The 17,262-nt window shown below is 43.1% G+C and overlaps 1 protein-coding gene across 3 annotated transcripts in view; it reads left to right on the forward strand.

Moving 5' to 3' along the window:
• The first annotated feature begins 10,546 nt into the window (after positions 1–10,546).
• Positions 10,547–17,262, forward strand: part of SPATA22 (spermatogenesis associated 22) — a 44,648-nt gene continuing 37,932 nt past the window's right edge. For 2 of the 3 annotated variants that reach the window (XM_068270763.1, XM_068270765.1), the window contains exon 1: positions 10,547–10,649. In XM_068270763.1, coding sequence (XP_068126864.1) covers positions 10,622–10,649 — 28 coding nt within the window. In that variant the 5' untranslated portion in view covers positions 10,547–10,621. Of the gene's footprint in view, positions 10,650–11,334; positions 11,560–17,262 lie in introns of those variants that run through there. The other variant, XM_068270764.1, reaches the window with a different exon arrangement.

Here is a 17,262-nt window from a genome sequence, read left to right on the forward strand (position 1 = left end):
TTTGTGGCAGTAATGTGACAAAATGTGGGAAACTTCAAGGGGGCCGAATAGTTTTGCAAGCCACTGTACCAACATACATCTGATTATTTATTTATATATTATTTTTGATGACTATTATCTGAGAATTGGAACATTTTATATTTTCTATTTTAATAACAGTTTAAATTCATTAGGAGTCGGAGTCCGTGCATTTACTCCCGCCTCTGACTCCAGGTACCCAAAAGTTACTGCGACTCCATAGCCCTGCTTGTGATCCCATTCATTTATAATGAATGGAATTGCAGCTCTAATTGCATGCAACCATACATTGTGAATCCGCAGTGAATTGCTACGCATGCATGTAAACATCTGACCATGCAGAGTATGCACTGTCTAATGTCCCTGCAATCATTTATTGCCAAGGGCAAGCTGCTATGGAGCCCTCAGCCCTGGAGCATAGGGGCCCAGGAGGTAGTTAATGTACAGGTCCTTCTCAAAAAATTAGCATATTGTTATAAAGTTCATTATTTTCTGTAATGTACTGATAAACATTAGACTTTCATATATTTTAGATTCATTACACACAGCTGAAGTAGTTCAAGCCTTTTATTGTTTTAACCATTTCAGCCGCCCAGACGTTTAGCTTACGTCCAGTCGGCTGCTCACTTGCGCTCCCGCGCTTCGGCGCTATCGCGGGCACGCCCCCGTGGTATCCCCTGGTAGCCATGGGGTCAGTGAAAGGGAACATGGTTCCCGATCACCGATCCCTGTCTCCTGCAGAAAAACCGAAACGCTTCAGTTCTTCTGCCCGGAAAAATTTCCGCATCCCCCTTGTACTTCCGCTTAGCGAGAAGTACAAGGAGGGAAAACAAAAACTAAGGTGGCCATCTTGTGGCCAAATAGTAAAACTACATCTACATATTTTTTACCTTACACTCTACACATTTAACAACATTAAAAATTAACTGTTTATGTCCCACACCAAAATATTACCCAAATAAAATGTTTAATGGTAAAAAAAAAAAATTACAATTAAAAAAAAAAGAAAAAAAGACATAAATAGTTACCTAAGGGTCTGAACTTTTTAAATATGCATTTGAAGGGGGTATACTACAAACATTTTTTAAATTATAAGCTTGTAAATAGTGATGGACGCAAAACGGAAAAAATACACCTTTATTTCCAAATAAAATATTGGTGCCATACATTGTGATAGGGACAAAATTTAAATGGTATAATAATCGAGACATACGGGCAAATAAAATACATAGGTTTTAATTATGGTAGCGTGGATTATTTTAAAGCTATAATGGCCGAAAACTGAGAAATAATGATTTCTTATTAATCCTGTTAAAATGCATTTATAAATAAATAATTCTTAGCAAAATGTACCACCCAAAGAAAGCCTAATTAGTGGAGGAAAAAACAAGATATAGATCAATAAAATGTGATAAGTAGTGATAAAGTTATTAGCGAATGAATGGGAGGTGAAAATTGCTCTGATGCATAAGGTGAAAAATCCCCGTGGGCTGAAATGGGTAATATTGATGATTTTGGCAAACAGCTCATGAAAACCCAAAATTCCTATCTCAAAAAATTAGCATATTTCATCTGACCAATAAAATAAAAGTGTTTTAAATCAAAAAAAGTCAACCTTCAAATAATTATGTTCAGTTATGCACTCAATACTTGGTCGGGAATCCTTTTGCAGAAATGACTGCTTCAATGCGGCGTGGCATGGAGGCAATCAGCCTGTGGCACTGCTTGGGTGTTATGGAGGGCCAGGATGCTTCAATAGCAGCCTTAACCTCATCCAGAGTGTTGGGTCTTGCGTCTCTCAACTTTCTCTTCACAATATCCCACAGATTCTCTATGGGGTTCAGGTCAGGAGAGTTGACAGGCCAATTGAGCACAGTAATACCATGGTCAGTAAACCATTTACCAGTGGTTTTGGCACTGTGAGCAGGTGCCAGGTCATGCTGAAAAATGAAATCTTCATCTCCATAAAGCTTTTCAGCAGATGGAAGCATGAAGTGCTCCAAAATCTCCTGATAGCTAGCTGCATTGACCCTGCCCTTGATAAAACACAGTGTACCAACACCAGCAGCTGACATGGCACCCCAGACCATTACTGACTGTGGGTACTTAACACTGGACTTCAGGCATTTTGGCATTTCCCTCTCCCCAGTCTTCCTACAGACTCTGGCACCTTGATTTCCGAATGACATGCAAAAGATGCTTTCATCCGAAAAAAAGTACTTTGGACCACTGAGCAACAGTCCAGTGCTGCTTCTCTGTAGCCCAGGTCAGGCGCTTCTGTCGCTGTTTCTGGTTCAAAAGTGGCTTGACCTGGGGAATGCGGCACCTGTAGCCCATTTCCTGCACACGCCTGTACATGGAGGCTCTGGATGTTTCTACTCCAGACTCAGTCCACTTCTTCCGCAGGTCCCCCAAGGTCTGGAATCGGTCCTTCTCCACAATCTTCCTCAGGGTCCGGTCACCTCTTCTCGTGCAGCGTTTTCTACCACACTTTTTCCTTCCCACAGACTTACCACTGAGGTGCCTTGATACAGCACTCTGGGAACAGCCTATTCGTTCAGAAATGTCTTTCTGTATCTTACCCTCTTGCTTGAGGGTGTCAATGATGGCCTTCTGGACAGCAGTCAGGTCGTCAGTCTTACCCATAATCGAGGTTTTGAGTAATGAACCAGGCTGGGAGTTTTTAAAAGCCTCAGGAATCTTTTGCAGGTGTTTAGAGTTAATTCATTGATTCAGATGATTAGGTTAATAGCTCGTTTAGAGAACCTTTTCATGATATACTAATTTTTTAAGATAGGAATTTGGGGTTTTCATGAGCTGTATGCCAAAATCATCAATATTAAAACAATAAACGGCTTGAAGTACTTCAGTTGTGTGTAATGAATCTAAAATATATGTAAGTCTAATGTTTATCAGTACATTACAGAAAATAACGAACTTTATCACAATATGCTAATTTTTTTAGAAAGACCTGTATTTCCCATTAACTTTCTTGAGTTTCTCCACCCTCTAACTTTGGCTATCATTCATAAAAGTGTTTTCAGTAAAAAAAAAATCTGTGCGGGAAAATACAGCATTCGGTATTTTAGACTTCTGTGTGCTCATTCATAAAAATGTTTACAGTTGCGATGCGGATAGCAGTGATCTCCCGAACTGGGCTGGCGGAACGAGAGAAGCTGCCTGAGTTGTTACATTTTCTCCGTGCAGAGACAGCCTTACAATAAAAGAGGCATCACCAGCTTCCCTTTAGATGTGCATTTTTTTTTAAATTGCCTCTGTTTGCGCTGAATCTGTCTATTAGTCTTTCTAAACAATCTATTTAATTGCCACAGCTTAGAAGAATTTCAAGAAATGTTACACATGCAGACTTTCTGATGTGAAATATATCTGAAAACAGGTACCCAAGAGGTTAAAAAACACAGCCTGGGGTATTCTGGAAAGCCTTTTTTGTTCTGCTCTAACTGCTGCCTGGGAGGTCTGTCTCCATTAACTTTGCTCTTATCAGAACCTTTATCATCTCTTCCAAGGGAGCGGTATTCTCTGTCCTGATACCGCCTGCTCTAATCTTTATGAATTGACATTTAGTGACATGTGTTGAGATAATCACCACACAAGACGGTAATTTATTGCTCTGCTCGGGAATGTCATCTTTTCGGTAACAACTTTTATGAATGAACATTTTGTTAAATGCTCGGTAAAGTCAGCTGTTTTCAGCGTTACCGCATGCGGTTATGAATGATAGCCTTTGTCTCAGTGCCCATGTACTACACTCACCTAAAGGATTATTAGGAACACCTGTTCAATTTCTCATTAATGCAGTTATCTAATCAACCAATCACTTGGCAGGTGCTTCAATGCATTTAGGGGTGTGGTCTAACCAATCTCCTGAACTCCAAACTGAATGTCAGAATGGGAAAGAAAGGTGATTTAAGCAATTTTGAGCGTGGCATGGTTGTTGGTGCCAGACGGGCCAGTCTGAGTAGTTCACAATCTGCTCAGTTACTGGGATTTTCACGCACAACCATTTCTAGGGTTTACAAAGAATGGTGTGAAAAGGGAAAAACATCCAGTATGCGGCAGTCCTGTGGGCAAAAATGCCTTGTTGATGCTAGAGGTCAGAGGAGAATAGGCCGACTGATTCAAGCTGACTGAAATAACCACTCGTTACAACCAAGGTATGCAGCAAAGCATTTGTGAAGCCACAACACGCACAACCTTGAGGTGGATGGGCTACAACAGCAGAAGACCCCACCGGGTACCACTCATCTCCACTACAAATAGGAAAAAGAGGCTACAATTTGCACAAGCTCACAAAAATTGGAAAGTTGAAGACTGGAAAAATGTTGTCTGGTCTGATGAGTCTCGATAGAGTCAGAATTAGTCATAAACAGAATGAGAACATGGATCCATTATTCATTGTTACCATTGTGCAGGCTAGTGGTGTATTGGTGTGCTGGATGTTTTCTTGGCACACTTTAGGCCGTGCCAATTGGGCATTGTTTAAATGCCATGGGCTACCTGAGCATTGTTTCTGACCATGTCCTTCCCTTTATGACCACTATGTACCCATCCTCTGATGGCTACTTCCAGCAGGATAATGCACCATGTCACAAAGATCCAAACATTTCAAATTGGTTTCTTGAACATGACAATGAGTTCACTGTACTAAAATGGCCCCCACAGTCCTCAGATCTCAACCCAATAGAGCATCTTTGGGATGTGATGGAACGGGAGCTTCGTGCCCTGGATGTGCATCCCACAAATCTCCATCAACTGCAAGATGCTATCCTATCAATATGGGCCAACATTTCTAAAGAATGCTTTCAGCACCTTGTTGAATCAATGCCACGTAGAATAAAGGCAGTTCTGAAGGCGAAAGGGGGTCAAACACCGTATTAGTATGGTTTTCCTAATAAACCTGTAGGTGAGTGTACATGCAGTGTTAATTGCATGCGAATGTAAATTGCCCAAATAACTCATAAGGTAGATAATGGCATTGCTTAACCCTCCTGGCGGTTTATTAAAATCCGCCAGGGGGCAGCAAAGCCATTTAAAAAAAAAAAAGAATTTATGTAGCGAGACAAGGTCTCGCTACATGATAGCCGCTGCTCAGCGGCATCCCCCCAGCCCCTCCGATCGCCTCAGAGATCAGGAGATCCCGTTCAAAGAACGGGATCTCCTGGAGGGCTTCCCCCGTTGCAATGGCGACGGGCGGGATGACGTCACCGACGTCAAAGGGGACTCCTAACCAACCCCACAGCGCTGCCTGCCACTGATTGGCCAGGCAGCGCACGGGGTCTGGGGGGGCGGCTGCGGCGCGATGGATGGCGGCGATCGGATTGCACACGCAGCTAGCAAAGTTCTAGCTGCGTATAGCAAAAAAAAAATTATGCAAATCAGCCCAGCGGGGCCTGAGCGGTGCCTTCCGGCGGCATAGCCCGTGCCTACATCTGAGTGCCCCATTAAAGTTTTGCTATGGGGCCCATGATCTCTAGCTGCGCCACTGTTTATTGCATGGCTAAAATCATGCACATAAAAACAAGCCACTTTCTTTTTTTCATCTTCGATTCCCGTTAACATTGCACAGGCTATAGTTTCATAGCTCCCAACTGTCCCTCTTTTAGAGGGAAGTCCCTCTTTGGGAGCTCTGTCCCTCTTTCCTCCTCAATTGTCCCTCTTTTAGGGCTTTGTCCCTCTTTCTATGTAAAAAAATATATATATATATATATATATATATATATATATATATATATATATATATATATATATATATATATATATATATATATATATATATATATATATATATATATATATATATATTTTTTTTTTTCTCTACTAAAAAATGGGTTTGATTGACTCTTTTCACACCCTTTAAATGTATATATTACTAATTTTATAATGTTAATGTGAAGGAAAATGAACCAGGATAGAAAGGACCAGTGTGTTTTGAATTATAAAACAACACATTTTTCTTATGAAATCTTTATGGTATGCCTGACCAGTGGTGTGGCTTAACCTCCCTAGCGTTCTGGACAAGCTGAGCTCGTCCAGACACACTGGAGGTAACCGCTCAGGCCCCACTGGGTCGATTTGAATCATTTTTTTTTTAACCACTTCAGCCTTCAGTCGTTTTCACTTTATGCATCTGAGCAATTTTCACCTCCCATTCATTAGCCTATAACTTTATCACTACTTATCTCAATGAACTGATCTATATCTTATTTTTTCCGCCACCAATTAGGCTTTCTTTGGGGGGTACATTTTGCTAAGAGCCACTTTACTGTAAATGCATTTTAACTGGAAGAATAAGAAAAAAACGGAAAAAATTCATTATTTCTCAGTTTTCAGCCTTTATAGTTTTAAAATAATACATGCCTCCATAATTAAAACTCACGTATTGTATTTGCCCATATGTCCCCGTTATTACACCGTTAAAATTATGTCCCTATCACAATGTATGGCAACAATATTTTATTTGGAAATAAAGGTGCATTTTTTCTGTTTTGCATCTATCACTATTTACAAGTTTAAAATAAAAGAAAAATATAAATATTTCATCTTTACATTGATATTTAAAAAGTTTAGACCCTTAGGTAAATATTTACATTTTATGTTTTTTATTGTAATGTTTTTTGTTTTTTTGTATTAAAGGAATACTATCGATGTATACATTTATTTTTAAATGCTGTATGTTGTAGCACACATTAGGACAAGTACTAGGAGCAATTTGATTCTTCACACAGCTGTTCCTGTCAGCTGTAAAATCCTTCTCAGTTTTGGATACAAAATGTATCTAAATACTGACGCTCCCAGAGATCTAGACCACGGGCTCGATTCACAAAGCGGTGCTAACCCAGTTAGAGACTTTAGGCATGATAACCATTGCACCACGCTGGTGAAAAGCCGGTTTAGGCGTGATAAGTTTAGGTGTGATAAGTTTAGGCGTGATAAGTTTAGATAAGTTTAGATCGCTTGCAAAGTCCCGCACGCAAAGCAGCGCCATTAAACTTTATGCAAAGTGCACCAGACTTTGCTAGCGCAAAACTTTTGATCAGCGAAACCGGAAGTGGTCGCCGGCGAGGACGGGAGGATCTCCGAGACACGGTGAGGGCACCGATCAGCTGCAGGGGGCTGAGGGAAGCCCCCGGTGAGTAAATCTCATTTTTTTTGGCTGACTTAAGTTCCTCTTTAACCACTTAAGGACTGCAGTCATAAAATCCCTTAAGGACCAGAGCCTTTTTTTCCATTCAGACCACTGCAGCTTTAACGGTTTATTGCTCGCTCATACAACCTACCACCTAAATGAATTTTACCTCCTTTTCTTGTCACTAATACAGCTTTCTTTTGGTGCTATTTGATTGCTGCTGCGATTTTTAGTTTTTATTATATTCATCAAAAATGACATGAATTTTGTCAAAAAAATGACTAACTTTCTGCGCTGACATTTTTCAAATAAAGTAAAATTTACTATACATTTGAGCGCGAAAGTTATTCTGCTACATGTCTTTGATTAAAAAAAAAAAAACATTCAGTGTATATTTATTGGTTTGGGTAAAAGTTATAGCGTTTACAAACTATGGTGCAAAAAGTGAATTTTTCCCATTTTGAAGCATCTCTGACTTTTCTGAGCACCTGTCATGTTTCATGAGGTGCTAAAATTCCAGGATAGTATAAATACCCCCCAAATGACCCCATTTTGGAAAGAATACATCCCCCAGTATTCACTGAGAGGCATAGTGAGTTCATAGAAGATTTTATTTTTTGTCACAAGTTAGCGGAAAATGACACTTTGAGGCTAAGTTCACAGTGGGACGTTAAAGTCGCGCGTTAAAACAGCATTTAACGCAGAATAACTCACTGCAATGAAAAATCAATGCCCCGTTTACAGTGCACACGTTACGTTAGTGACTAACGCTGCACGTTAAGTAAAAGTACTGCATGCAGTGCGTTATACACGTTATTAGCTGCGTTGGACTGTTTGCACATGCTCAGTAATGACTTGGATGCATACTTTTCATTGCCTGTATTTTTTACTGTATCTGCTGTATGCGACGGTAACGCTGCGTTGCCACTTTTTGGGCGCGTTGCGTTGTAAGCTTGCGGTGCGACTTTAACGTGGCATCAAAACGCAACGTCCCACTGTGAATCTAGCCTGAGACAAAAAAAAAAAAGTTTCCATTTCTGCTAACTTGTGACAAAAAAAATGAAATCTGCCACGGACTCACCATGCCCCTCTTTGAATACCTTGAAGAGTCTACTTTCCAAAATGGGGTCATTTGTGGGATGTGTTTACTGTCCTGGCATTTTGGGGGGTGCTAAATTGTAAGCACCCCTGTAAAGCCTAAAGGTGCTCATTGGACTTAGGGCCCATTAGCGCACCTAGACTGCAAAAAAGTGCCACACATGTGGTATTGCCGTACTCAGGAGAAGTAGTATAATGTGTTTTGGGGTGTATTTTTACACATACCCATGCTGGGTGGGATAAATATCACTGTAAATGACAATTGTTTGATTTTTTTTTTACACACAATTGTCCATTTACAGAGAGATTTCTCCCACCCAGCATGGGTATGTGTAAAAATACACCCCAAAACACATTATACTACTTCTCCTGAGTACAGCGATACCACATGTGTGGCACTTTTTTGCACCCTAACTGCGCTAAGGGGCCCAAAGTCCAATGAGTACCTTTAGGATTTCACAGGTCATTTTGAGACATTCGGTTTCAAGACTACGCCTCACGGTTTAGGGCCCCTAAAATGCCAAATGCCATCTGTGGTGAATCAGAGGGGGGGGGGGGTGATCAGGAGCCCCCAGGGTGCAGTTAGGGACCTAATTAAAAAAATAGCGTTGACAGATAGTGACAGGGATTGATTAATTAGTGATTAGGGGAGTGATTGGGTGCAAACAATGGTCTGGGAGGTGGGCAGGGGGGGGGGTCTGAGGGGTGCTGTGGGCGATCAGAGGGAAGGGGGGGGGGAGATCAGTGTGCTTGGGTGCAAACTAGGGTGGCTGCAGCCTGCCCTGGTGGTCCCTCGGACACTGGGACCACCAGGGCTGGAGGCAGCCTGTATAATACGCTTTGTATACAATACAAAGCGTATTATACGCATTGTATGCGGCAGATCGAGGGTTAACATCCCGCCGGCACTTCCGTATGGCCGGCGGGATGTCGTCACGGGTGGGCGGAGCCTAATGCCGACGGATGCGCGCGCATCAATGCGTGCTATCCCCGGCCCGGAAGAGTCCCAGGACCCGACACCAATGTGCGTTACGTGGTCCTGGGACTGCCACTTTGCCGCCGCCAATCTACAGTGGACGGTCGGCAAGTGGTTAAAGGGGGTATCAGCTACTGATTGGGATAAAGTTCAATTCTTGGTCGGAGTTTCTCTTTAAGTGTCCCTCTTTCTCATCTCCAAAAGTTGGGAGGTATGTAAGGGCTTATTTCCACTATGCGGCTACATAGCCGCATTGCACCACGGCCGAACTGAAACCAAAGCATGGCAATGGAACAGTTTCCATTGCGTGCTTGTTTTCCGTAGCGGTGCGATCTGAGAATCTGCAGCATGCTGCAGTTTCTCACACGCTCGCATTCCACCCACACCCGCCCCCATCTCCTCCGTTTGGGGGATAGGGAAGTGACGCGAATGGGAGCGGAAGTGATGCATAGCCACATTGCATTCCCTTCGGCTCCCTTTCGGAAATGGGTCCTAAATTGCCCAAATAACTTACATTCACAGTGTAGAGAGGTGGCATCACTTAAGAGTGCCTACATACATCTGAGGGCCCCAGGAAAGTTTTGCTATGGGGCCCCATGATCACTGTTTATTGCACTGTATTTTCAAAAGCCTGGCTAAAATTGTGCAGATGGAATCAAGTCACTTTTTTATCATTTCACCTTAGGTTCCCGTTAACTTTACATAGGCTACAGTTTTCTTTACCAAGGAGGCAACAGGTGCTTCCGCGGGGCACATAAATGACCAGAAATAGCCTGAATCAGCTGATTTCGGCTGGCGGCTCCGAGAGCCGAGCACCGATACTGGGCGCCCCATAGCAGCAATGCTATGATGCGCGCCCCGCGTATCGGTAATTCAGGGCTCTGGCGGCTGCCTGATCCCAAATTACATCTCTCTCCGAGTTGCGACCACTCGGCGGGGGCATAGTAGCCCTCATTCGTCTCTCACCGCGCCGAACTAATATGCACCCGAAATAGCCCTCCCCTGTAGTCTAACTTCTCCTGCAGGTTTATGAACTCTTGCAATGAATATACATTAAAAAAAAAAAAAATCTGACTGTGGCTTATTTTCTGCTAGTCTTCAAACAACTTTTCACATAGATTTTAGCAGGATTTGATCACCAGCAGTCTACAATACATTACATGAATGCTGTACCACCTCCTGTCATGTCACTACTGTAAAGTAGTGTTGTCCGGATCATGAACGATTCGGATCTTTGATCCGAATCTATTTAATGAGTCGATCATCCGAATCATCAAAATGAACGATTCGGATCGCAAAAGGGGCGGGGCCAGGAGCGACACGCCCCCTCTCAGCGGGCAGCGGGGTCCTGGAAGCAGAGCTGAGATGGATCGCTCTGTTGGATGGGAGGCAGCCTTGCAGGGACAGCAGGTAGATAAGAGAGAGGGGACATCGGTGCCACTGCCAGATATGTGTAGAGCACACATACTGGCTGCAATGTGCTGCCCATTATAGGCTGGCTGTTCCGTAGTGCTGCACAGTGATCACATTGGAAGCTTTTGGCTCAGCACAGCTCAGTAACTTTGCAGGCACTGTGATTGCAGGGCAAAATGATCCTCCTCCACTCGGCACTAAACAGCTGCACTTATCTTCTGGGAATGCTTTCCTTCACTGTGTGACGTTTGCATGGAAAGTACACAGATGAGCATATAGGTGAAATAAATACATGTAAAGCATATGATTGCAGCATGTGGGTATTGTGTGCACAAACATTTCTGCTCTCTGCTCGTCCCTACTCCCATCTCTGTCCACTCCCTGCCCTCTGTCCATCTTCTCCCCTTCTCTCTGTGTGTCCACCCCCCTCCCCTTCTCCTGTCCACAGCAGGGAAAGACCTGTCCTGCTAGTCATCTCACCCCGAATGCTTCGGTAGTAAAATGATCCGAGATTCGGATCAAAGATCCGGATCTTTTCAATGATCCGATTCGAATCATCCGGATCATTGAAAAGATCCGAACTTCCCATCTGTACTGTAAAGTGCCTCCAGCAGCCACGCCCCTCATGTTTCCCGCCCAGCGCGCGCGCGTTATCTCTCAGTCACCACACAGCGGCAGCAGCCACGCCCCCACTGGCAGTCGCAGCGAGATCACCCCTATTCAATCCCCAGCGGAAGCGGCTGTGTGTGTAATAAGGCGCGCGCGCTGGGCGGGGATCCCTTTCCGCGTCTCAGTCACCGGAAGTGCTGTGCGGCTACAGGCCGGGCGAAGACGAGGCGTGTGTGAGAGATTCCGAGGGTCACGTGACCTCGGGAGGGCGGCGAAGCAATGAAGAGAACCTACCCAGGTGACCAGCACACGCCTCCTTAGTGAAATGCTGCTGTGTGACTGCTCAAGCGCTGCGCCTGTCATCGTGTAATGTCCTAACGAGCTGTCCTGAGGCGTCAGTGGGAGGAGCATAGCCTGCAGTGTGGTGGAGCTGCTGTCATGTACATCCATCTGACCCTATCATAGTGTGTCAGGGCTGTGGCTGCTGAGGCACATCAAATACTTCAGAAGTTCCCTACTGTACTGTGTCACCTCACCTATTACCTATCCTCATCCCTTCTCTTTGTCTCCACCTGACCTCCTTATTCCATAAACTAAGTTGTGCTGAACCGTATCCCCTTCTCTGTGTTGTGTTTAAACTTTTCTCTGCCTTCCACCTCAGGTCTATCTTCCTCCCTGCCCCCACCTGGTTCCTGGACGTACTTTCCTCTGCCCCTGGTGCTTAACCATTACCTTCTTCCACCTTTTGCCTATTCCTATCCCCTCTTCTTGGTACCCATTCTTATCCCTTCCCTCACCTTTAGCCTATTCGTATCCCCTCTTCTTGGTACCCATCCTTATCCCTTCCCTCACCTTTAGCCTATTCGTATCCCCTCTTCTTGGTACCCATCCTTATCCCTTCCCTCACCTTTAGCCTATTCGTATCCCCTCTTCTTGGTACCCATCCTTATCTCTTCCCTCACCTTTAGCCTATTCGTATCCCCTCTTCTTGGTACCCATCCTTATCCCTTCCCCCACCTTTAGCCTATTCGTATCCCCTCTTCTTGGTACCCATCCTTATCCCTTCCCTCACCTTTAGCCTATTCGTATCCCCTCTTCTTGGTACCTATCCTTATGCGTTCCCTCACCTTTTGCCTATTTTTGTCAGCTTCCTGGTGCATATCCTTATCCCTTCCCAGACTTTGTGCCTCTTATTATTTCCGCCTGATGCTTAACCTTATCCCTACCACCACTTTGTGCCTATTATATTATATCCAGGTGCCTAACCTTATCCTTTCCCCTACCTTGTGCTTATTATTATTCCCTCCTGATGTCTAACCTTATCCCTTCCACCCGTCTGGTGCTTATTCTTGACCCCTCCCAGTGCCTAACCTTTTCCTTCCCCTACCTTACGCCTTTTGTTATCCCCTCCTTGTGCCTAAACGTATCCCCTTCGCCCACCTTCTGCCTATTTTTCTCTCCCGGAAACGTATCCCTCCCCCCCCCCCCCCCCCTTTGTGCCTATTATTTCCTCCAGGTGCCTAACCTTATTCCTTTCCCCACCTTGTGCCTATTATTATTCCATCCCGATTCCTACCCTTATCCCTTCCCCCAACTTTTGCCTATTATCCTCTTCCTGGTGCCTATCCCTATTACTTTCTCCAACCAGGTGCTTATTCTTATCCCCTCCCAATGCCTAACCATATGTTTTCCCCTAATCTGGTGCATATTCTTATCTCCTTTCGGTGCCTAACTATCCATTCCCTTAACCTGGTGCCTATTCTTATCGCCTCCCGGTGCCTAACTATCCATTCCCTTAACCTGGTGCCTATTCTTATCACCTCCCGGTGCCTAACTATCCATTCTGGTGCCTATTATTATCGCCTCCCGGTGCATAACTATCCCTTACCCATCTGGTGTCTATTCTTACCGCCAACCAGTGCCTAACTTTATCCCCCCAACCTGGTGCCTATTCTTATCGCCTCCCGGTGCATAACTATCCCTTACCCATCTGGTGTCTATTCTTACCGCCCCTGGGTGCCTAACTTTATCCCCCCAACCTGGTGCCTATTTTTATCCCCTCTCAGTGCCTATCTTTAACCCTCTCCTCCACTTTGTGACTATTCTTATCCCCTCCCAGTACATAACCTTATCCATTCACCCAACTGGTGCCTGTTCTTATGCCTTCTCTGTGCCTAACCTTATCCCTTCCCCCAATGTGGTGTTTATTCTTCTGCCCAACCTGGTGCCTATCATTATCCCCCTCCCACATCATAGTTGTCACTAAAGGTGGCCACACACCATACCATTTTTTAAATATCTGTTCAATTCAAGAATTGCAATAATTACCACACACACATGTTCAATTTTTCCCCAATAAAAAAAATTATTGGAAACTGAGAAAATTGCTACGGTGTGTATATTAAAGTGAACCTCCGGACTAAAAATCGACTCAGCAGCACTGAAAAGGCTTTGTGTTTCTTTAAGTTTCACAGCATCAAAACTTTGTTTCTCTTATACAAGCCTCATTTTTAGCTGCACAGAAGAAAACTGCCCGGGCTTTTTTCCCCTGTTGCTGTGCAAAGCATGATGGGATTTCTGATTTTGTTGTTCTCGTTCTGCTGTTTTGGTGCAAAATTTTTTTTTTTTTACATTTTGAATTTGACATTTGAAGCCTAGCGTGTGCAGCTGGGAGGGGACATCAGGACACAGGACAGTTGGAACTGTGTCTCCTGCTCCTTGTCACCTCCTTTCAACCAAAAAGATGGCTGCCCCCATGACAAAGATGGCAGCCCCCATGAATCACAAACATTTGCTTGTTATTTTAAAACAGTGTGGGTAAGAGATTATATTACCTATCTATTCTAATTAACATAACTAATGTAACTTGATGACAGTATGTTTGTTTAGGCTGAAGTTCCCCTTTAATAAATTGACAATCTAACACACACCATACAATCTTTAGAAAAATTGAAATATTTCCAGCATTCCGGATCAATAAAAATTGAAAAAAGGGAAATCTGATCAGATTTTTCAGTCTAATAAAAAAAAAGCATTCAATTTTTTCAGGAGATCCGATCATATTTATCGAAGTGCCGTAAAATCGGATCATTTTATTGTATTGTGTGTGGCCACCTTATCAGTTCAGTGTTGAACTCTTTTATGATAGAACCAAGGTTCTTGTGTTGTGTCAGTTATTATTGCCCACAAAAGTTCTTAAATTGCAAAAAGGTGTCCGTTCTTAAAGAGGAACGGTAATAAAAAAATAAATTAACTTGAATAAAATTCCTTTTTATTTTTTTGCAATATTCATTTATACATTTTTGCCTTTTGTAAAATCTTTCCTCTCCCTGATTTACATTCTGAAATCTATCACAGGGGAGTGGCATCTTGGGTCCTGTCAGGTGATCTGTACAGAATGTTTACTGAGAGTTCTACAGTGGTTTGCAAAAGTATTTGGCCCCCTTGAAGTTTTCCACATTTTAAAAACTAAATAAGGAGCGCAAGATATAGGTTAAAAGTTTCCTATTTTATGATCAGTAAAAAAGTATATATATATACCAATATATTCGCCGTTACATATGCTCCCACAGGTCTGCAAGCAAATAAACATATGCGTTACACACATATATAACATTCCACCATGCATTCATTGGGACTCATACACATCTATTACACACTCTCTGGTGACCCTTTTGGGGGAAAAAAAGGTGCATATATAAGTATAAAAAATCTCCTTAAAAAACCTTAAAAAAGGAATTGGTTGTATTGTGGTTCTTGTTTTGGAAGTGCAACTACAAATCTATGCATTTATCCTTTTTTAAGGTTTTTTAAGGAGATTTTTTATACTTATATATGCACCTTTTTTCCCCCCCAAAAGGGTCACCAGAGAGTGTGTAATAGATGTGTATGAGTCCCAATGAATGCATGGTGGAATGTTATATATGTGTGTAACGCATATGTTTATTTGCTTGCAGACCTGTGGGAGCATATGTAACGGCGAATATATTGGTATATATATATACTTTTTTACTGATAATAAAATAGGAAACTTTTAACCTATATCTTGCGCTCCTTATTTAGTTTTTAGATTGATTCATTTTGTTTAGTGGGGGAAGGAGGTACCCCCACAATATAAGGCAGCAGCAGGAAATAATCTGTATCTCTCTATCCCGCTACTTGGGTATTTTTTCACATATAGCGCCCCTTAATCTGTTTTTTTCCACATTTTGTCATATTACTGCCACAAACATGAATCTTTTTTTATTGGATTTCCACGTGATAGACCAATACAAAGTGGTGTACATATGAGAAGTGGAACGAAAATCATACATGATTCCAAACATTTTTTACAAATAAATAACTGCAAAGTAGGGTGTGCGTAATTATTCAGTCAGTCAGTTGCCCATAGACATTGCCTGATGAGTGCTAATGACTAAATAGAGTGCACCTGTGTGTAATCTAATGTCAGTACAAATACAGCTGCTCTGTGAAGGCCTCCGAGGTTGTCTTAAGAGAATATTGGGAGCAACAACACCATGAAGTCCAAAGAACACACCAGACAGGTCAGGGAAAAAAGTTATTGATAAATTTAAAGCAGGCTTAGGCTACAAAAAGATTTCCAAAGCCTTGACATCCCACGGAGCACTAGTTAAGCGATCATTTAGAAATGGAAGGAGTATGGCACAACTGTAAACCTACCAAGACAAGGCCGTCCACCTAAACTCAGGCCGAACAAGGAGAGCTCTGATCAGAAATGCAGTCAAGAAGCCAATGGTGACTCTGGACGAGCTGCAGAGATCTACAGCTCGGGTGGGAGAGACTGTCCATAGGACAACTATTAGCCGTGCACTGCACAAAGTTGGTCTTTATGGAAGAGTGGCAAGAAGAAAGCCATTGTTAACAGAAAAGCATAAGAAGTCCCGTTTGCAGTTTGCCACAAGCCATGTCGGGGACACAGCAACCATGTGGAAGAAGGTGCTCTGTTCAGATGGGACCAAAATGGAACTTTTTGGCCAAAATGCAAAACGCTATGTGTGGCGGAAAACTAACACTGCACATCACTCTGAACACACTATCCCCACTGTCAAGTGTGGTGGTAGCATCATGCTCTTGGGGTGCTTCTCTTCAGCAGGGACAGGGAAGCTGGTCAGAGTTGATGGGAAGATGGATGGAGCCAAATACAGGGCAATCTTGGAAGAAAACCTCTTGGAGTCTGCAAAAGACTTGAGACTGGGGCGGAGGTTCACCTTCCAGCAGGACAATGACCCTAAACATAAAGCCAGGGCAACAATGGAATGGTTTAAAACAAAACATATCCATATGTTAGAATGGCCCAGTCAAAGTCCAGATCTAAATCCAATTAAGAATCTGTGGCAAGATCTGAAAACTGCTGTTCACAAACGCTGTCCATCTAATCTGACTGAGCTGGAGCTGTTTTTCAAAAAGAATGGGCAAGGATTTCAGTCTCTAGATGTGCAAAGCTGGTAGAGACATACCCTAAAAGACTGGCAGCTGTAATTGCAGCAAAAGGTGGTTCTACAAAGTATTGACTCAGGGGCTGAATACGCACACCCTACATTGCAGTTTTTTTTTTTTAATGTTTGGAATCATGTATGATTTTCGTTCCAGTTCTCATGTGTACACCACTTTGTATTGGTCATTCACGTGGAATTCCAAGAAAATTCATGTTTGTAGCAGTAATGTGACAAAATGTGGAAAACTTCACGGGCGCCGAATACTTTTGTAAACCACTGTATGCTCAGGGGGAGAAACTGGTTGCTTGGCAGTTTGAATCAGCTGTTTACCACAATGCAGCAAATTTCACAGACAGCAAACTGTCAGGACCATGGACATGACATCACTCTGTGGGAGCAGTTTCAACACAATATCAGCCATACAGACGTCCCTGATTATCTGTTTGAGACAGTAAAGATTCCTGGTGGGAAAGGGGGTATCAGCTACTGATTGGAGTGAAGTTCAATCCTGGGTTAAAGTTCCTCTTAAAGTGAAGGTTCAGGGA

The sequence above is a fragment of the Hyperolius riggenbachi genome, chromosome 2 (assembly GCF_040937935.1).
Source record: "Hyperolius riggenbachi isolate aHypRig1 chromosome 2, aHypRig1.pri, whole genome shotgun sequence".
In the NCBI taxonomy this organism is placed as follows: domain Eukaryota; kingdom Metazoa; phylum Chordata; class Amphibia; order Anura; family Hyperoliidae; genus Hyperolius; species Hyperolius riggenbachi.